The sequence below is a fragment of the Gymnoscopelus microlampas genome (assembly GCF_963454915.1).
Source record: "Gymnoscopelus microlampas genome assembly, chromosome: 9".
Taxonomy (NCBI): Eukaryota; Metazoa; Chordata; class Actinopteri; order Myctophiformes; family Myctophidae; genus Gymnoscopelus; species Gymnoscopelus microlampas.
Genome location: NC_139946.1, coordinates 19547372 through 19566694, shown reverse-complemented (window position 1 = coordinate 19566694; position 19323 = coordinate 19547372). Strand labels below are relative to the sequence as shown.

Genomic DNA, 19323 nt, shown 5'->3' with positions numbered 1-19323 from the left:
ACCATTTCACCATTTATTGAACAAAATGAAGACAGCGCAAACAGCCATGTGAGTCGTCTACTTCAGCTTCTTCTTGGGGCGCAGGTTGTTGGTGTGTCCACACTTCTTCTTGCGACAGTTGACCGCACGTGGGTGGAGACGGGCATAGCACCTGTAACACAAGGTCAGTCAGCGGTCATGGTTGGGGATGGGTTCTTTTGAAAGCATGGATTTAAGAAAAGAATATCAACTCTGACTGAAAAAAAAAATTGTATGGCCAAATCATATTAGCAATTCTTTTTTGCCAGACCCAAGGGGTCGGGCTTACATGAGGCTTTGTATCGTTTTCTCCATACATGGTATGTCACTTTGTCCCCCGGCAAAAAAGTCTGTCCCCCTTTCGTCATAGAAGGGACATAGAAGAGACACACGTCATGCGAAGCCCGGCCATTCAGATTTCAACCACTAGGGGTCTGGCAGTACCAGGTCTCCTGGTTCTAGTTTTTAGCGGTGCCAACCGCTCTATATCTGACTATGTCCGTGTGTCCGGACACCCGGACATTCTTATTGGCTGGGCTATAAACAAATATTGATGACAACATCAATACGGGGCTCATCAAAGGCACCGCTTCCTTCACACAGGGTGTGATTTTTAGCGGCGCTAGCCGCTCTATACCTTTAGGTATAGAGCGGATCCTGCTCTATACCTGACTTTGTCCGTGTTCACCGTCAACGTTGTGATTGGTCAGGTCCGTCAACAAAGTGATTGGTCAAGCTTCACGTGACACATGACAAACTTTGCTCTATATCTGACTTTATCCGTGTGCGTACGGCAACAAAGTGATTGGTCAAAAATTATCAACAAAACATTACATAATCATCTAATCAATTATTTTAAGATAATTGCAATTATTTTGCATAATAGTCATAAACAATTGCTAAAATATCAGATCACAATGCGTAAATGCATTGTCAGTTTGTAGATCGGCCATTTCCGCTATTGTTGAACATTTTTGAAGGTACAAAAATGACTGGAAAACAATCAAAGCAGCTTGCTTTAAAACACTGTTTTTCCTGAATCCTGTCTGTGACAGACTTGTGAGCGAGAGGATCAGAGATCTCCGCCTACATCTAAATTCAATTAATGGGCTAAAACTGGGAGATAACGATTAAGAGATTTAAGAATGAACAGCATCATAGAACCAATTCAAATACTTTAGGGTTGTCCTTCATATTGGGATAGTATCAGGATTGGTTTTCAGAGCAGCAGGTGTAAGATTGTTAAGACTTATTTTCTCTGGAGTACAAACCCAACTCAATTAATTTACCCATGTATTAGTAGGCACCAGCAGACATTGTATTGGCTACACAAGAATACATCAGACATGGCTCACCACATTCTTCTGTCTCAACTGAGGCATTTGATTACATTCTACAACTACACTCTTTTCAACAAATTCCCTCTAATACTTTTATCGAGTTGTGAATGTGCTTTATTTATTTTTTGAGGTGGAAATACAAGAACAGATTAGTCTTTATTAGTGTTCCAGGCCTTTCGGCACAGAGTTGCCCATTCATGTAGGCAGCCCTGCTTCCTAGAGCTGGGTCTCTCTGAGCCTCCACTGGATTATACTCAGTCACTCTGACAGACAGGCATAGTGGCGGGAGGCTACACATGTTATTTTCTCTTAAGCTTTCATTATTAAGTGCTATATAAAACAGTAGTATGATGATTTGTTGTACTTACTTGCGGCAGATCATCTTGTCACAGTTGTACTTCTGGGCCAGCATCCTCAGAGATGGCTCGATGATGCCACCACGCAGACGCAGCACCAGGTGCAATGTGGACTCTGGTGGAGAGAGTACAGTACACGGTTTAAACATGCTTCAATGAAACAGTTAAGATTAAAGGGAGTGTAAGTGATACGTTTGATAAAAAACAAGTTTGTTAAAAAGTTTAAGCTCTATTCTAACAATACCAATTTTATCCAGTCAGCATAGAGAACTCAACAAATATCATTCATCAACTTCAGTTGTAGTTTTCCCGTTCCAGTTTTGTTTGCTCATGTTGTTTCATTACTTCGCATTTCCTCCTGTATGAGTTGTCTCTACTGATTGGTTAGTTAAAATTTCTATCCTCACCTGAAAATGTATTTTGCGTTTACTTAAGACAGTGCTAGAGACGGGGCAACCCCTTAAAAGAATTCTATAGCAATGATTACTACCAGAATACAGATATTTAACACTTATTTTAAACAAATATCACTTACAGCTATACACCATGACAAAACTGTGTTGCTTGCCAAAAGGAACTGTGTTTCAAGATACACACGTAAGATCAGTTCTGATTGGCAAGCGACAACATCGTACTACAGAGTAATGCTTTAGACAGCAAAGCATTCTTTAACCTGTCCTGATTTAAAACTTCTTTCAACCCGACATCCTTCTTTTGGGTGAAAATGTACAGAAAAATTGCAGAAACAGCCCATCTACAAGCTAGAGCAATGATCTTTTAGCTATTTTTGCTACACAACAGTTGTATGACAAAGTTGACTGGTATCCCCAGTGCTCTGTCTACAATAGGCCCTCTTCTTTTCCCCCTTTACACAAAATAATCAATCACTTCACCGAAATTAGCAATTCTACAATTATTATTTTCTCTGCAGTCCAATGAATGAATTTCGATGTTTCCAAATGTATTAGTAGGCAGTACAGACATCGTATGGGTACACAATACATCAGACATGGCTCAACACATTCTTCAGTCTCAACAACTGTTGCATTTGAGGAGATTCTACAACTACACTCTTTTCAACAAATTACCCCTAATACTTTTATCGAGTTATGCATTTTTTGAGGGGGAAATACAAGAACAGATTAGTCTTTATTAGTGTTCCAGGCCTTTCGGCACAGAGTTGCCCATTCATGTAGGCAGCCCTGCTTCCTAGAGCTGGGTCTCTCTGAGCCTCCACTGGATTATACTCAGTCACTCTGACAGACAGGCATAGTGGCGGGAGGCTACACATGTTATTTTCTCTTAAGCTTTTATTAATAAGTGCTATATAAGGACTAGCAGTATGATTATTTGTAGTATTTCTTTCAACTATTTGTTGATCTACAATTAGATCAATTTTTTTTACATAATGTTCACCACAAAATAGGGATGCTAGAGTTCATGAAGTTAACTTTGAACCAGCATCTGGACTGGGTGATTTACACACATCTGTGCTCCTTCATAATGGGCATTAGCATTATGGTGACAGTTAATTAATCTCACCTTTCTGAATGTTGTAGTCTGAAAGGGTGCGTCCATCTTCCAGCTGTTTGCCGGCAAAGATCAGACGCTGCTGATCAGGAGGAATACCTGAAAACACCAAAACCAAACCAACCTTTAACAGCCATCATGAACCAGTATGAGCCATTCTCCAGTATAGTGGGTGTTTAGCCACTCAGATGGTTCTCAGTGGTTAGTACAAGTTACTTTTGTAGCAATACCACAATAAATACTACAATTTTAGTTGAGTAAAAGTATTGGCAATTTAGCATAAAAATATACTGGATCAGATTAATCTGGAAATTTACAACAGCAGCTGCTAGGGTTACATAATCTCATATGTCACCAATGTTGGCGTAACACTGCCTCTAGCCTTTTGAATTGGCCTGTTGTTTAAATGTGTTATACAAATGAACTTGCCTTGCCTAGCTGTACACCACACTTTGATGACAGTACAAGTCCAGGCTGGTTCATAATATAAAAAAATGCAACACCACAAGGCTAAGATATGTCAGTGGTGCTAGTCAGAGTTGTGTGAACAGAGTGGTTATGGGAATATAATTAGCATTGTGCGATTACTTTCCCTTAATTTCATTTGCTAGCAGAAAAGGGCGTTCTAGGCAGCACCTGTTCTTGGATGGACGAGATGTTCAATCGGAGCATAGCTCTACTTGGTTACCAAACTACCTGCGATTGTCTCATGATGGAAGAAATGTTCCAGGCCTTTCGGCACAGAGTTGCCCATTCATGTAGGCAGCCCTGCTTCCTAGAGCTGGGTCTCTCTCAGCCTCCACTGGATTATACTCAGTCACTCTGACAGACTGGCATAGTGGCGGGAGGCTACACATGCAGTATGTCAAGTAAATGCATTTAGTGTTGACCCACTTAAACCCACCGGATACAGGATAGGTGGGCACTAGGGATATCTAGGCACCTCAATGTAAAATTGAGGTGCCTAGAAAATGCAACTGAAAATGCTACGATAAAATACTTGCAAAAATAATCTTCAGAAATGTAAAGAATACGTGTGAACATGTATGGTACATCATTATCAGACTTAATTTTATCCGTGGACTTGTTTATGCCCCAAAAATGATTGGACACACAGGTTTTGTAGCAATCACAGAAATATTATAGACCTTAATTGACGCATGTTGTGATCATGTATACTTTACTTAAATACATTTAACAAATATTGTATTTAACATTTTGGGGAAAATTGCCTAACACAGGTGCCCACTCGTTACTAACCCACCCACTATACTTTATCCCCAAAGAGTCATCTCCTTTCCCCCTTCACACCAAATCCCTTCATCCAAAATGACCAATCTACAAGCTCACAGCACGGATGTTTGCCTAAACATGGCATGCTGCACAGGATAGGAGGGCTACAGGATTCACAACGTTTCACTAGTTCCCATTCACAAAGTTTCACTAGTTCCCACACTGTACAAAATTGGACCCTTAAGGGTACATTAACACTGAGTAAGGATACATTATTTTACAGTGTACACAACTGACCTTCCTTATCCTGGATCTTGGCTTTGACATTTTCAATAGTGTCACTGGGTTCCACCTCGAGGGTGATGGTCTTCCCCGTCAGGGTCTTCACGAAGATCTGCATCTTGACAGGCTGAGGAGAAACATCAAAACAAATCAACGTTAGTTAAATTCATTAAAAAGGGGAGATCACCTGATATTTGTTAAGTCAAGAGAAAATAGCACATATACAAGCTCACAGCGCGTCTAGAACTTGTTTATATGTTATTTACTGAGGAGAAACCGAATCAACGTTAGTGAAATCCACCTTTGAAAAAAAAGGGTATAACACCCGATAATCGTGAAGTCGAAAGAAAATAGCAAATGTACAAACTCACAACGCGTCACCGAGCGACGCGTTACGAGCTTGTAGATCTGCTATTTTCGGAGTCAATTCAATGGTCTTTATTGGCATGAGAAAACATACGTTTCCATTGCCAAAGCAAAAAGCTAAATACAACAATACAGCAATACAATACAGGAGTCACCTGTATAACACAAAAAGAAAACATACGAGGGGGTTACTACGTTCAGTTAGTTAATTAACAGAAGGATTCATTAATAATAAAAAGCTTAAATTAATGTGGGCCCTCCGTGTAAGCCTGGCAGAGTTAGCGTTAGCATTAGCTCAAGGCCTCGCCAGTCGCCACATGTTGGGTAGATTTGAACGTGTCTTTTTAAAGTGTCATTTTCGGCGTGACGGCAACCACCCGGCGGTTCAATAGTAAATATGAACTCTAACGAAGAAGGAACGGTGTGTTTATAACAGTTCGTGGACGTTTATTAAAGTATAAAAACGTTTAAGAAGTGAGAGACGTGAACCCACCCGGCCGACAGCTGAGCCTCCACGGAAAGAGAGAGCATGCGCGGCGCGAGCGGAACTTGTATTGGATAATTTCCTGCTGCTACCAGCGTTGCCATACTTTGTGAGAGAAATAAGCAACCAAGCAAAAAAGAAGCAATTTTATTAAGCCACATGAGCGCTTTAAACCTATATATTACACCGGATACTTGAAAATAGCCGATTTACAAGATCATGTGAAAACAAGCAAAAATCAATGTTGAATATTTGTTGGAAATGTAGAATATTTTTTTATCATTTTAACAACACAAATGTTGTATGGGGGTCCCTGGCACAAAAAAAATCAGATGGGGGGGGGGGCTTGGATAATTACATATTAATTTGGGGGTTCTTGACTTGAAAATGAGTGAGACACACTGGTTTAAACAACATTAGGAAACAAGCCCAAAAAAACGCAACCCGCAACTACCGATATTTACAAGCGACTTTGGAGAAGAACGAGCCCAAAGTCGCCTATAATAAGCAGACATGGCAACCCTGCTATTGGGTCATTTCCTGCTGTTACTCAACGTCTGGTCCGGGGCCCAAAACCAGGGGTAAAAAAAAGACACTTTTACGGGTCTGTGACTCTGAGTTTTTATAAGTATAATATTTTGTTTTTCTCTTGCCATGTAGCACTTTGAAATGTGTATCAAATATAATATGCGTTACAAATAAAATGTATTATTACTTTTATTATTTTACAGTGTAGGGGTCCCGGAGCAAAACAAATACATACATAAATAAAATAAAATGGGGGTCCGTAGGCTAATGCAGTGCTTCTCAAAGTGTGGTCCGGGGACCAGCATGGGTCCTTGGTTAATAACCTCCATGCACAAAACGACCCTGGTCTTGCATGGCTGTGACAGGTAACATGTAGACATCTTGCAAACTGATATTGTAAGTTTATCCACAGAAATGTTGAATTATGTATAAGATCATTGAGGGGGACTGCTAGTTACCGCTCTAAATACCTAAACCATTATGTACTTAACTATAAGTAAGTAACTTTAATTAGCTCACTTTCAATGCTGTCTTGTAAACTGGTAAACAAGTCTGAGATGATTGTGAACAATGGTTCAAACATTAGACACAAGTTTTCAAATAATTGTAGTGGAGTAAAAGTACATTATTTGCCTCTGAGATGTAGTGGAGTAGGAGTAAAAGTACTGAATACTGGAAATACTCCAGTAAAGTAAAAAAAATACCTTAAAATTGTACTTAAATAGTACAGTACTTATAGTAGTTACTTTACACCACTGCTAACTGCAGAAAGGAGGGATCCACTGCTATGAATAATGAATTGCTGTGGGGGGTAATCAGGCTTTTGTGTCTCTGTTTATACTTTGGAATAAACATTAGGCCACCAATGATTGCACTTATATCGCTGCAATCATTGATTTTAAGTTTGTAAATGTTTTAGTTTTTCTATTGTGGTTAGACTAACATGATTCTGTGTTGCTGTTTTCTTCTGAGCATGAGACACATTGTTGACATCATCATTTTCTGTGTCATCATGGTTACCATGACGAGGGATGGTTGCTGCTCAGGAGAGGATGGGGGGGTAGCTCGCTGCAAAGTAGACACAGTATTTACGGATGAGAAGGTAAGGCAAGTAGGGTTGCAAGTATCGAATATTTTCTAAGCGATTATTCTATAGATTACTTTTTTGATTAATTAATAGAATAATTGAGATGGGTGAATAATTGAGAACCACTTAAAGGGATAGTTCACCCCCAAAATGACTTTTTTTCTATCAATTAGTCACCCAATGGAGACTTGAATTCATGGATATTTTTTAGTTTATGTCACATTCCTAAGCCAATAATTTGATGACTGGCAGTGGTTCCGGTAGGAGACACAAAGAGTCTCCTTTGTATCTCCTACCGGAACCGCTGCCTACCGGTCCGCTGGTCATGAAATTATTGGCTTACAAATGCGACAAAAACAAAAAAATATCTATGCATTCAAGTCTCCACGGGGTGAACACATTTTTTTTTGGGTGAACTATCCCTTTAAGTGTTTTATACTTAGTGAGATTTATAGTTAGTTAAATAGTGAAAATAGAGCATTGCATTGTGACACGTTGTGAGCTTCTAGGTTGGCTATTTTCACAGTTTTATTTTCATTTTACACATTTTTAGAAACCTTTCGCCTATGCTGCCATGTCCAAAATAGGGATTGATTATTAATCCATTACTTTATTACATTATCGATTATTTTTTTTATTTGATTAAATTGATTAGTTCCCATTAAAACCGGGAAAGCATCTGTGTCATTAACGGGTTAACTGTTGCACCCCTTGATAATACAGTAAGGCAAAAGGAGCCAACATGGCTGTGGCGGTCAGAACACCCATCCAAACCCCCCCTGAGGGCATCAACTTCCTGCGGTCCAGTCACATCCCATTCTCTGGTCCCAGTGCTGCTTTCACTACAAGGTTATTAGAGTTTTGCATTTTTTTTATTATTTCTTTAATGTTTTTTATTTCATTTAGACTTTTTGTTTTCAATTTCAGATTTGTTTTGATTGTGTTTTTTTTTTAAAAAGTGGCTTAGTTTAGTTGATATTTTATTAGTTTTGGTTATTTGTTTTTTAAATTGTAATATGGATTAATAAGGGGCGAGATTCAGCAAGGTAAAACAAGTAGCAAAAATAGCAGGTCTACAAACCTTGTAGATTTGCTTTTTCCCCGTATTTTTGAAGATTTGGAAAATAAATTACAACAGGGCTTAAAACTGGCACTGATGAAAATATGAAATAGAAATATTAATAATATCCACACAAAATATAAGACTTATACAGTGTACTTATACAGAGACAAAGATTAAAATCTAAGGACATTTTCTCTATGATGTTAGTAATTTCAGTTTGTTTTGTAAAACACTTTCAGTTAGTAATTGTTTAATAATAATGCTGTTTCCCAACTAGTTTCCAGGCAGACTTCGGCTCTTTCTCTAGCCCACCCTGCAGGACCCCGGCCGTTCCTCACCCCACCCCGGCCCAGGTGGAGCACAGGGACGTGGGAAACATCAAGGAGTTCAGGACAGAGTCGGGGGACTCCTTCCAGCGGCGCCCCCAGCAACAGGTGACTAAGAGGGGTCAAACCCCGGCCTGGACCAAACTCACCACCAACTTCAAGATGCATGCGGACCCACGGGAGGTGACGGAGCTCAGCGTGCAGAGCCACAGCTACACCCCACCACACACCTCCACCTTGTCCAGGGAGGTGACGGAGATCACGGACCCCCAGAGCAACCCACCACCACACCCTTCCAGCCCGAGGTTCTTGTAGTTTAGCATTTTCCATTCGTTTAAATGTTTTATTTCCTCTTGACTTTTTCTTTTAAATTTAAGTTCTTTTTTTCTGCTAGTTTATTATATATATTTTTTTGTTTAGTTAGTATTAGTTTTTATTTTTCATTGGTAGGGGAGTGGGGTATTAGGGTTGTTCAGTTGCACATTTTCCACAACTTTTTAAGATTATGGAATTTTTGACAACAGGGCTTAAACAGCTAAAAGTATTGTCAGTTCTAGTTTTCGTTATTTGGTTACTTTGAACTGTAATACTCTTGGTTTACCTATGATCCTACTACTACGTTACTATTTCTATGCATTTGATGTATTACCTTGTGTTGTCCTTGCTTACTGTAAATCGCTCTGGATTAAGAGCGTCTGCTAAATGCCTAAATTGTAAATTGTAATTGTAATAACGCTGCTCCATCCTCTCCAGGGAGCTCATGGTGCAGGCCCAGAGCTACACCCCACAGCCCTCCACCCGTCCCAGTGAACCCCACCCAGCGAGAGCCTTCAGGTGGGGCCGGGCGGAGGAAGAGAAGCTTCCAGAAAGCACACACAGAGCCTCCTTCACACCTCTCTGTGTCTCTCCTGTGGTTAAGGCCTCAGCCAAACATCTGGGTAAGTGACCTCAAACCTTTTCATTAAGGACCCCCAGTTTTGTATGCATTAGGAGGACCACCGACCCCCATTACTCTGAGAGTGTACGAATGGAACCAAATGGACCCGTAGGGGTCCATTTGGTTCCATTCGGTTCCATTCGTACACACTCAGAGTTACAGACCTAACTCTCAATCATCTTGCTGGGGGGACGCCCTGAAAGCCCCACAAGGACCCCTGGGGGTCGCCGAACCCCGCTTTGAGAACCATTGACTGATCTAGGTCAGTGGTCCCAGAGATTACAGATCCATGTCAAATGACTGATTAACCAAAATCATATTTTTGGCAGTTGACTTTTTTTATTTTTTTTATTTTTAGTTCACCAAGTTCATAATGTAGGCTACATTAGTTTGGTATTAACTTTAAGTGGGGCATGATCACTGGGTCAAATATTGAACAGTAACTTTCTTTCAGAATGAGTAACAGCATACACTCTAAACAGCAAAATAGCACTAAAAGTGGCTCTTTGGTTATACATGCTATATACCAATGTTTTTCAAATAGTGCTATATAGAACCAGTAGGTAACTAAACTAAGCTGAAGAACCAGTAGTGAACCTCTAAAAAGAAACATAGAGTGCATTATAGCAGTGTTTCTCAAACAATGGGTCGGGTCCCCTGTTTGGGTCACTGACCCATTTTTTCAGAGTTGTGACTGAGTAACCATTTTTTTAACGTTAACTACAGCAACAATTATTTACGATTAGATTAGATACGAACAAAAGAACAAAAAAAACAATTTGAAATAAAATCCATTAACATTTTTACTTTTAAGAAATAGTGGAAATAGCTGATCTACAACGGCGAAACAACACATTTATATTTGGGGTCTTGAGATATCGGTTGGGAACTAGTCCTGCTCTATAGCACCTCAACTATCCCAAAGAAGAACCAATATTTTTGTGTGTAGATATTCTTGGAGTTCAATAAAACACTGTAGATGTGTTTGTGTGCTTCAGAGCGATGTTGCACTGTGAAGGGGGACAGCAGAGGTAACACCGCGGTCTCCCACTACGGTGACACCTTCAGAGGACAGTGTCAGCCACCACCTCAACCTGTGGACAAGGTAACACACAGGACACTCACTCACTCATCCACTGGAAGAAGTACAGTATAGTATACTCACATAAGTAAAAGTAACAATACCACAATGCACAAATACTCTGTTATTTAAAGTGCTGTATTAAAAATTGTTCTAGAGTAAAAGTGCAAAAGTATTGGAATGAAAAATGAGTAAAGTAATAACAGTGTATTTGTTGTGTCATAATGTGTTTAGCAGTCCAGCTCCTCGGTGCCGATGGGCGATCAGGTGAAGACGATAGAGAGAGAGACCACTCACGCTGCAGCGTTCACACACACAGCTGTCTCTGGGTGTGTGAGGAACTTGTCCTTTATTATTATGACAGTAGTTCTCAAACATTTTGGCCGCAGACCCCCCTTGAAAAGAGAAGGTTCATGTTGTTTTGTTGCAAATTATTATTCAACACTTTTCACAATTTGTAACCCACTTCGAGAACCACTGGTTTATGACACATCATGAATGCAATGCACAGTAAACATTTAAATATACTGTAGCAGCATACAAGTAAAATGTGTTAGAAACATGATGAACGAGATGATGGAACACTTTTATGAGTGATTTTAACCACTTAAACCCCATATACTTTGCCGTACAACAAACAGTGAGAATAACCGATCTACCAGCTCCAGAAGAAGTGGAGCTGCTGTGACACCGCGTTGGAAAGTGAATCTTGGGGATGACTTTAAAGAGCCGTGGTCATCAACCTCCAGGGAGGCCTTTGGTGACGATGGCAGGTCAGGTGTGTTCTGTGGACATCACACAGGATGTGTTCCTGTCAATACATACTACATGCATATATCTAAATGACTGTACACTCACAGTCACAGTTCTTATAGTCTGTAACTCCCTCAATTTATTGTATGTTATGTACATAAGGTGCATAACATGTTATAACGTATGGGCTATTTTCTACTGACTCGTCCCACTGCAACTTTAATCACACACCTTATGTATAAACCTAGCATGCACTATTATGTATATATTTAACACTGCCATGTTGATGATATCTGACCTGTTTTTCTTCTTTCTCTATCTCGGTGTACAATATTTTGTACACCTGTGATGAGACAATACATTTGAGTTGAGCTGAAAAAACAAAAACGTTGAAAAGTGAGGCTAGGTAGGATTATATAAACAGTATTAGTCTAGGTTTCGCTTTCGCTCAGTCATCCATCTTTTATCCTCGACTCGAAAGACATGATTCATACTTCATCCACGGCAGTGGAGAAGCCTAACGGAGAAGCTCTTCATATAGACTGGGAGTAAAATGAATGAACACACATCATGGCATGTTTAGTTTACGTTGATTAGATGTTAATAACAGTGGTGTAAAGTAACTAAGTACAGTTACTCAGGTACTGTGCTTAAGTACAATTTTGAGGTATTTTTCTTTACTGGAGCATTTCCGGTTTTAAGTATTTTTACTTCTACTCCACTACATCTCAGAGGCAAATATTGTACTTTTACTCCACAACAATTATTTGAAAACTTTAGTTACTAGTTACTTTGCAGATTTTTATTATTATTACAAAACACATTTCGGACAATTGAAATTAGCCGATCTACAAGCGCGATGCGACGTTTGTACTTTTACTCCAGTAAATTTTGAATTGTGGACTTTTACTTGTAACAGAGTATTTCTTCATTGCAGTATTGATTCTTTTAGAAAATGTGAATACTTTGTCCACCACTGGTTAATAAACCTGCACCATGTTGAAGGAGGTATTGTCCTGCCTGACCGACTCCATCTATATTGGTGTGTTGATCAGGTGATGCTGTCCTCCTGATGAGGAGGAACAGGAACCTGAGCTGCGTTCCCAGGGGCGACACCCATCAGGGACGCAACAGGGACACGATGTCAGCCACCACCAACAGATACTTCTTCTCTGAGGTGAAACGCTGACCCCTGCTGGGATCTTTGACTTTACTTTACTGTCAGTGGTTGTCAAAGTGTCCAAACTCCGAAGAAGGGCAGAGTTAGGTATTGTAAGAGCAAGAGATATGACATTTACTCTACATCTCAAAGTCCAAGAAGTGCAGTCATTTGTAAATGTATTGTAAACATAAATATAATTGAATTTTGTTTTAGTTGTTCCAAATCTTCTTGGGGGCTTTTGACTCTCCGTTTCTTACCAGCTTTTTGGACTTCCTCTCTCCCCGTAGCGGAACCACAGAGAGCGACCGGTACATGTGTCTGGGGCTGACCTGCGGACCAAGAGCAACGTGGAGTTGGGTGGATCCGGTCTGAGAGGTCAGTGCTTCAGGACCACCATCCAGGACCACTACCCCTGGAGAGGTGGACACAGAGCCACCACCTGCACCTGGACACCAGGATGGGCTCTGTCTGGAGATGGTGAGAGCCACACATGGGATGATACAGATGTTGAGCAGAACAGAAAACCTCGGGAAAGACGAAAAATACACATTTCCCTGAGAAAAGAGAACTATTATAAGAACAATGAAAAGTTATGTTGTAAATACATTTAAAGTTCTAGTAGCCAATTACCCAGCCTTAACCTGTCTGTGTTGCCACTGCTGTTGTACTGGCTCACCTGCCAGTGAGGAGTCCCACGCCACGACCACAATCTGACTTTCACTGATTACAGTGTATTGCTGTTGAGGTTTCAGTCGTTAAACAGCTCAAACTACAAGATCACGTTCAGATTTGTTCAGATTCCAAGGAGCCAAACAGGTTTGATATAACCACGACAGCGAAATGTTGTGTAGACTGTTCCCTGCATAAGAAAGAACTACTGAAAGTAAAACTTTCTTGTTCAAACTGTCTTTGGCTTGTTACAATTCATGAGCTTTTGTTAGTGCATGTCTCATAAGATAATTTTGTCCTCAGATCCAGGGCCAGTCCACTCCACCGTGCAAGCTGATTTCACTCCACCTCCCCAGACCTGCAGACAGATACTCAACCCTCAACACCTTGACATGGTAAGAGGCCACGAGAGAGATGAACAAACCAAATCCACTCATTCCTCTCTACTAGTTACTTCTTCTAACTCTACTGTGACTACTTCTATCAATACTGTTACCACTTCTACTTACACTACTGTTGCTATCAGGAACTCAAACTCAAGTTGGACCCAAAATGCAGAACTCAAAGCTCGAACTCCAAGACTCGAACACCAAACTCAAGACTCAGCAAGCGAACGTATACACCAGACTTTACTCCACACATAACTCTCAGATACAAAACAACAACAATTGAACTAACAAAGAAAACAAGCACTGACAGATTAACTAAAATCCAGCAATGAACAGATGAACTATAATGGTATAAATAGCGTCTGGAGCTAGCTGACCAGGTCCAGTGGTGGTACACACTATGTACTCAAGTGCTGTAAGTTCAATTTTGAGGTACTTTTACTTTACTGGAGTATTTCCAATTTTCTATACTTTTACTCCACTACAATTATTTGAAAACTTTAGTCACTAGTTACTTACTTTGATTACTTAACATACATGAACCACTTCAGCCCTATTTAAACTTAGGCTATTTGAAAATAGCTGATCTACAAGCTCACAACGTGTTGCGATGCGACACGTTGTGAGCTTGTAGATCTGCTATTTTCAAAATATGTTTTTGTTTGTGTTGACATAATGATAACTTTCTGCATAATGAGTACTTTTACTTTTGGTACTTAAAGTATACTTTGATGCCAATACTTTTGCACTTTTACTCAAGTACATTTTGATCACCAGACTTGTAACAGAGTGTTTCTACATTGCAGTATTGATACTTTTACTTAAGTAAAACATTTTAGTACTTTTTCCACCACTGACCAGGTCAATCTCAGTTGGACTTCTCAGGTGAGTCAACTCAAAGCAATCAAGGCTCAGAGGAGAGGGGCATGGCAGAGATAGTGACCATGACAGCTACTGCTATTACTAATGTTACTGCTAATTTTACTACTACTGCTATCTCTGTTGTTACTGTCAGTTTTTTATAGCATATCAGTTAAGTAATATTCTTTGAGGCCTGTCATTATATTGTAGGTATATTGAGCCCACCGTCTCTGAGCCACTAACCTTTTAACCTTTTGTCCACTGTTGACTGACCAGACCAGCCTAGAGAACAGCACCACACTGTCTGGTCTGAGAAATACGCCTAGGGCTGTTCAATACGTTGATATTAAATTGATATCATGATATGAGATATTGTCTGGCATTTTGGATTTTGTAAAAAACGTGATGAGGCAAAATATTTTATACTTTAAAAAATTGACAAAATATAGTGAATATAGCCGATCTACAAGCTCATAACGCGGTGCAATAGGACCGGCTATTTTGTAGATATGCTGTTTTCACGATTTTTTGTAGTTTTGTAGTTCATTTTATTTATTATCATCACAATATTGATATTGAGGTATTTGATCTAAAATATTGTGATATGTTGTCCATATCACACAGCCCTGGCCCCTAGTCCGTTTTAAGTTGGCATAAATGTATCCAAAGTGACCCCCCCCAACACACACACACACACACACACACACACACACACACACACACACACACACACACACACACACACACACACACACACACACACACACACACACACAGTTATGAAACGGTAGTTATGAAATGTCTTTCTGGAAATACTGTAGTTATTGATGAGATTGGCTATCGGTACAGTACAGATATTGATCATTATGTAATAATGACACAATGACTGAACTATGAACGCAGGTGAATGTACGTCCAGAATGAAAACTTCAGTGGTTCACACATGAACATGTCATAGAAAATAAACTATTGTAGGAAATTAAAAAAGACTATCATGACCAATAAGAATTCGTCACCGTCTACGACCCGAAGATGGGTCCCGTCCCGATCCACTGTTTTAACTTATGTAATAAAAAATGTATGTTAACCACTTTAAAGGAGTAGTTGCCCCAAACAAATTCTTATTTTCTATCAATTACCCAGTACACCCCATGAAGCCTTGAATTCATGGAGATTTTTAAGTTTTTGGCATTCTACGCCAATAATTTGATGACCAGCAGTCTCCGCCGTTCACATTACCGCGTGAAGTAGGGGTGCTGGGGGGCCTGCAGCACCCCCTGGAAATAATGTATGAAAAAAATAAAATAGTAAATAAATACATTTATTAAAAACATCTGTGCATAATGTGCCTGTTGTTGTTGGTCGTTATTTGGGGGGGATTTAGTGCAATATGTGTTCTGGAACCAAATTAACCGAATTAAAGTAACAAAACCCCCCCAAAAAAGTAACAAATCCGGCAAATGTTCGTGTGCGTGTGCATGTGTGCGCATACAGCACCCTTAACCTAAAACGTCTTCCCGCGGCTATGGCCGTTCATCAAATTATTGGCTCAGGAATGCGACAAAGAAATCTCCATGAATTCAAGGCTTCATGGGGTGCGTAACTGTAATTGATAGAAAATAAGTCATTTTTTGGGTGAACTAAGCCTTTAACTCTGGCATCCCTATTTTGGGCAAATCAGTCAAACATTTGTCAACATCTTATTTTTTTTTAATAAAACAAAATTGCCTTGTTGTATGAAGAAGTAGTGGGGTGTTTTTTTGTGTGACTTTTTTTTACTTCACCTTAAAGGGAAAGAAAACTATAGGCCGATTTTGTAGTTTGATTTCCTGTACTTCATATAGTTTGATTTCCGTACCAAGTATACATGGTAAAACATGGCAGGCTGACGACCTTATAGTACAGCATACTGTAAGCAACACGGCGGCTAATAAAACGATGTGTTCGATTTAGGTGTGCCAACGTGCAAGCACTGACAATACTGTAGAGTAGACTGCTGTCAATTAGGCCTGTCCCCGACTAAGGATTTCTATAGTCGAATCTGATTGGCCAATATGTGCCTATAGTCGACTAATAGTCGACTAATGCAACACCCAAATCTTTTCTTTTTTTTGGCATGATTTGACTGAGATTGGCAGTCGAATCAGTCTGATTCGACTGCCAATCTCTCAGTCGAATCATGCAAAAAAGATTATTAGTTATGCAATAGAGGAACATTCCATTTGGGCTGTATCGGTGTTACTCCCAAAAAATCATGATTTATATCCTATTTTGGCAAACTATTAGTTAATTAATATAACAAACTAGGCCAATCTCTCAGTCGAATAATTAAAAAAACGTTATAATTTTTTTATTTTTTCATAATTCGACTAAGAGATTGGCAGTCGACCCAGACAACCCTCGACTGATTAGTCGACTATACTAATAATCGAGGTCAGGCCTACTGTCATATACTAAGCCTGACTTCACCTCACCGCGCTTGTATCTATCTGTCTCACTCACTGTCATTCTCTCTCTCCGCCCCCCCCCCCCCTCTCTCTCTCTCTACAGATGAAGGAGAGTCACATAAGGGCTCCATGTGTTCAGCATCATTTCAGCACCACACACACTGACTCCTTCCAGCTCAAACCTCTGTCCTGTGTCGCCCCGCTGGACCGCCATAAGCAGTACCGGACCCATTTCATCCTATAGGCTGAGGTGCATTTCCTGTGTCAATAAACGCTGAAACTTTGCTAAAATCCTTCATTGTTTTTTTGTTTTTTCTTTAAGAGCCAATATGTGATATACTGCACGTTCGCAGGTGGCATCTCTGAATATAAAATATTTGATACACTCATCATCTGAATGTCATTTCAACAGATGTACGATACTCCAAGTCAAATTCTAAATATAAGTAGTTAAAAACATTCAACCAATAAAAAAATATAAAAAAGGTATTGTCATAGCAGAGTTAAAAAGGGTCACAGTGATGTGTGTCAATATGAACTGCAGTGCAGTGCAAGCCAAGACCTTCCAGCAAACTCCAAACCTCATTTGGTCAGATGGGTTGAGATTTTCAAGTGGACCCTGATCCAGAAAAGGTTGAGAACCACTGGCCTGGAGTGTGGAGCTGCATATCTCTACCCATACAGTGTGGATGAGGAGTGGTTTCTCTACCCAGACCTGCTATCCTCATGTGAGGATGAGGAGTGTTTTTTCTGTGTCCTGTGGCCTGATAACACTTTGACCCAGAATCAGGATCAGTCGTGACAGTCGTGAGAGTGAAATGTCGAAGCAGCGTGCTGTGCAAGTGGAGCATTTAGCAGCAAGATGACTTACACAAACCCAGACAACAACAACATACAGAATGTAGGTCAGTGGTAGAAAGTAACTAAATACATTTAGGCTCAAATACTGTACTTGAGCAAAATGTTGTGGTACATTTACTTAACTTGAGTATTTCCTTTTTTATATACTTTTAACTTCTACTCCAATACATCTCAGAGGCAAATGGACTTTTCACTCCACAACAATTACTTTAGTTGCTAGCTACTTTGTAGATTTATATTATTCATACAAAACATAACTTAAGCACTTAAGCCCCATTCTATACTTCGGCTATTCGAAAATACCTGATCTACAAGCTCACAACACGTCACATCGCGATGCGCTGTGAGCTTTTAGATCAGGTATTTTAGAAAAAGTTTAACACAGTTTGAAAAATGTGTGTACTTTTACTTTATTTTTATTTTGATGCCAATACTTTTGTACTTGCTTTTAATCGGTTACAATTTTGAATAGTGCCCCTTTACTTGTAACAGATGATGTCTGAACTACACTGGTGGTATGCTCTATTCTTACTTAAGTTAAAACATCTGAGTACTTCTTCCACCACTGTACAGTATGTAGGCCAAGTAGGGAGCGACGGTGCCCACAGCTCCAGGGTTTACTGCAGGCTTAGGCCTGTGTTTACATTGTAAAGTAGGAGGCTGCAGTCTTTGTTTAGGCAATGAGGAGTAGCTGCTGAAATGGATTATGGATTCTCTGTCCACCTTCACGCGTGATTAAGTATGAACCGCGCAAAACCAAACAGGATCATGTTGAATACACAACACGGCCTTGACCTCACCGATGCAGGCAGCGCTCGCGCGTGTGCGTGCGTGTGTGTGTGTGTGTGTGTGTGTTGGCTAATGTGAGAGTTTGGCAGACGGGTCGATGTAAATAAACACTGTGAGGTCATCAACCTGGCCCAGAGACATGAGGTCTATTTGTGAGGTTTGTCATGGTTTGTTTTTGCCATCTAATATTCTTAACCACTTAACCCCTAGCACCCCTAGGCTGGGACGAACATTCTGCAAAAATTGCCGATCAACAAGACTCCCAACATAACATGTTATAAGCTTGTAGATCGGCTATTGTCGGCAAAGATATTTAGTGTCGAGTGAAAACAGGTGGGGGCGTAGTTGAACTTTAAACTTTATTGTCACACATCATCACAGGTTTACAGGGGAAAAACAGTGGGTGAGATTATTTTGTGCACAAGCTCGGTTGTAGTTTTCAGGAAAGGAAAGAACAAAGAAACAGGTCAGATATTCAAATATTCCTGGTAAGAGTAGAGTGAAATATGTACGAACAACAAGCAGGTCAGATATTACAAAAAAGGGCAATGGTATGAGCATCTAAATAAAATATACATATCGTATAGTAACAGACAGTCAGATACTGTGTACACATGAAATTAGATAAATGTATATAGGCCTATGGTGCAGCAATAGCAAAGATTAATTCTCAACCACTTAAACCCAACAGTTCCTACTCTGTGTCAAAGATATTTAGAGCAGTGGTTCATAAATCTTGAAAGCACTTGGCTGCCGTGTCA

The 19323-nt window shown here is 39.9% G+C and overlaps 2 protein-coding genes across 2 annotated transcripts; one reads left to right on the top strand and one right to left on the bottom strand.

The window, feature by feature from the left end:
* Positions 1–5663, bottom strand: uba52 (ubiquitin A-52 residue ribosomal protein fusion product 1). Its single transcript, XM_084067759.1, has 5 exons — positions 5619–5663; positions 4775–4886; positions 3257–3343; positions 1727–1829; positions 1–151 (listed from the first exon to the last, which is right to left on the bottom strand). The coding sequence occupies exons 2-5, from the start codon at positions 4875–4877 to the stop codon at positions 58–60; spliced, it is 387 nt and encodes a 128-aa protein (XP_083923885.1). The 5' UTR covers positions 4878–4886; positions 5619–5663; the 3' UTR covers positions 1–57.
* A 2303-nt stretch (positions 5664–7966) lies between these two features.
* Positions 7967–17714, top strand: LOC311051438 (uncharacterized protein; the record flags this gene model as incomplete). The annotated part of the gene is made up of 11 exons (XM_084066003.1): positions 7967–8073; positions 8565–8918; positions 9367–9551; positions 10549–10655; positions 10866–10960; positions 11273–11409; positions 12440–12561; positions 12834–13023; positions 13519–13610; positions 17016–17131; positions 17597–17714. 11 exons carry the CDS (start codon positions 7967–7969, stop codon positions 17712–17714), a joined length of 1623 nt encoding a protein of 540 aa, XP_083922129.1.
* Positions 17715–19323: the final 1609 nt, after the last annotated feature.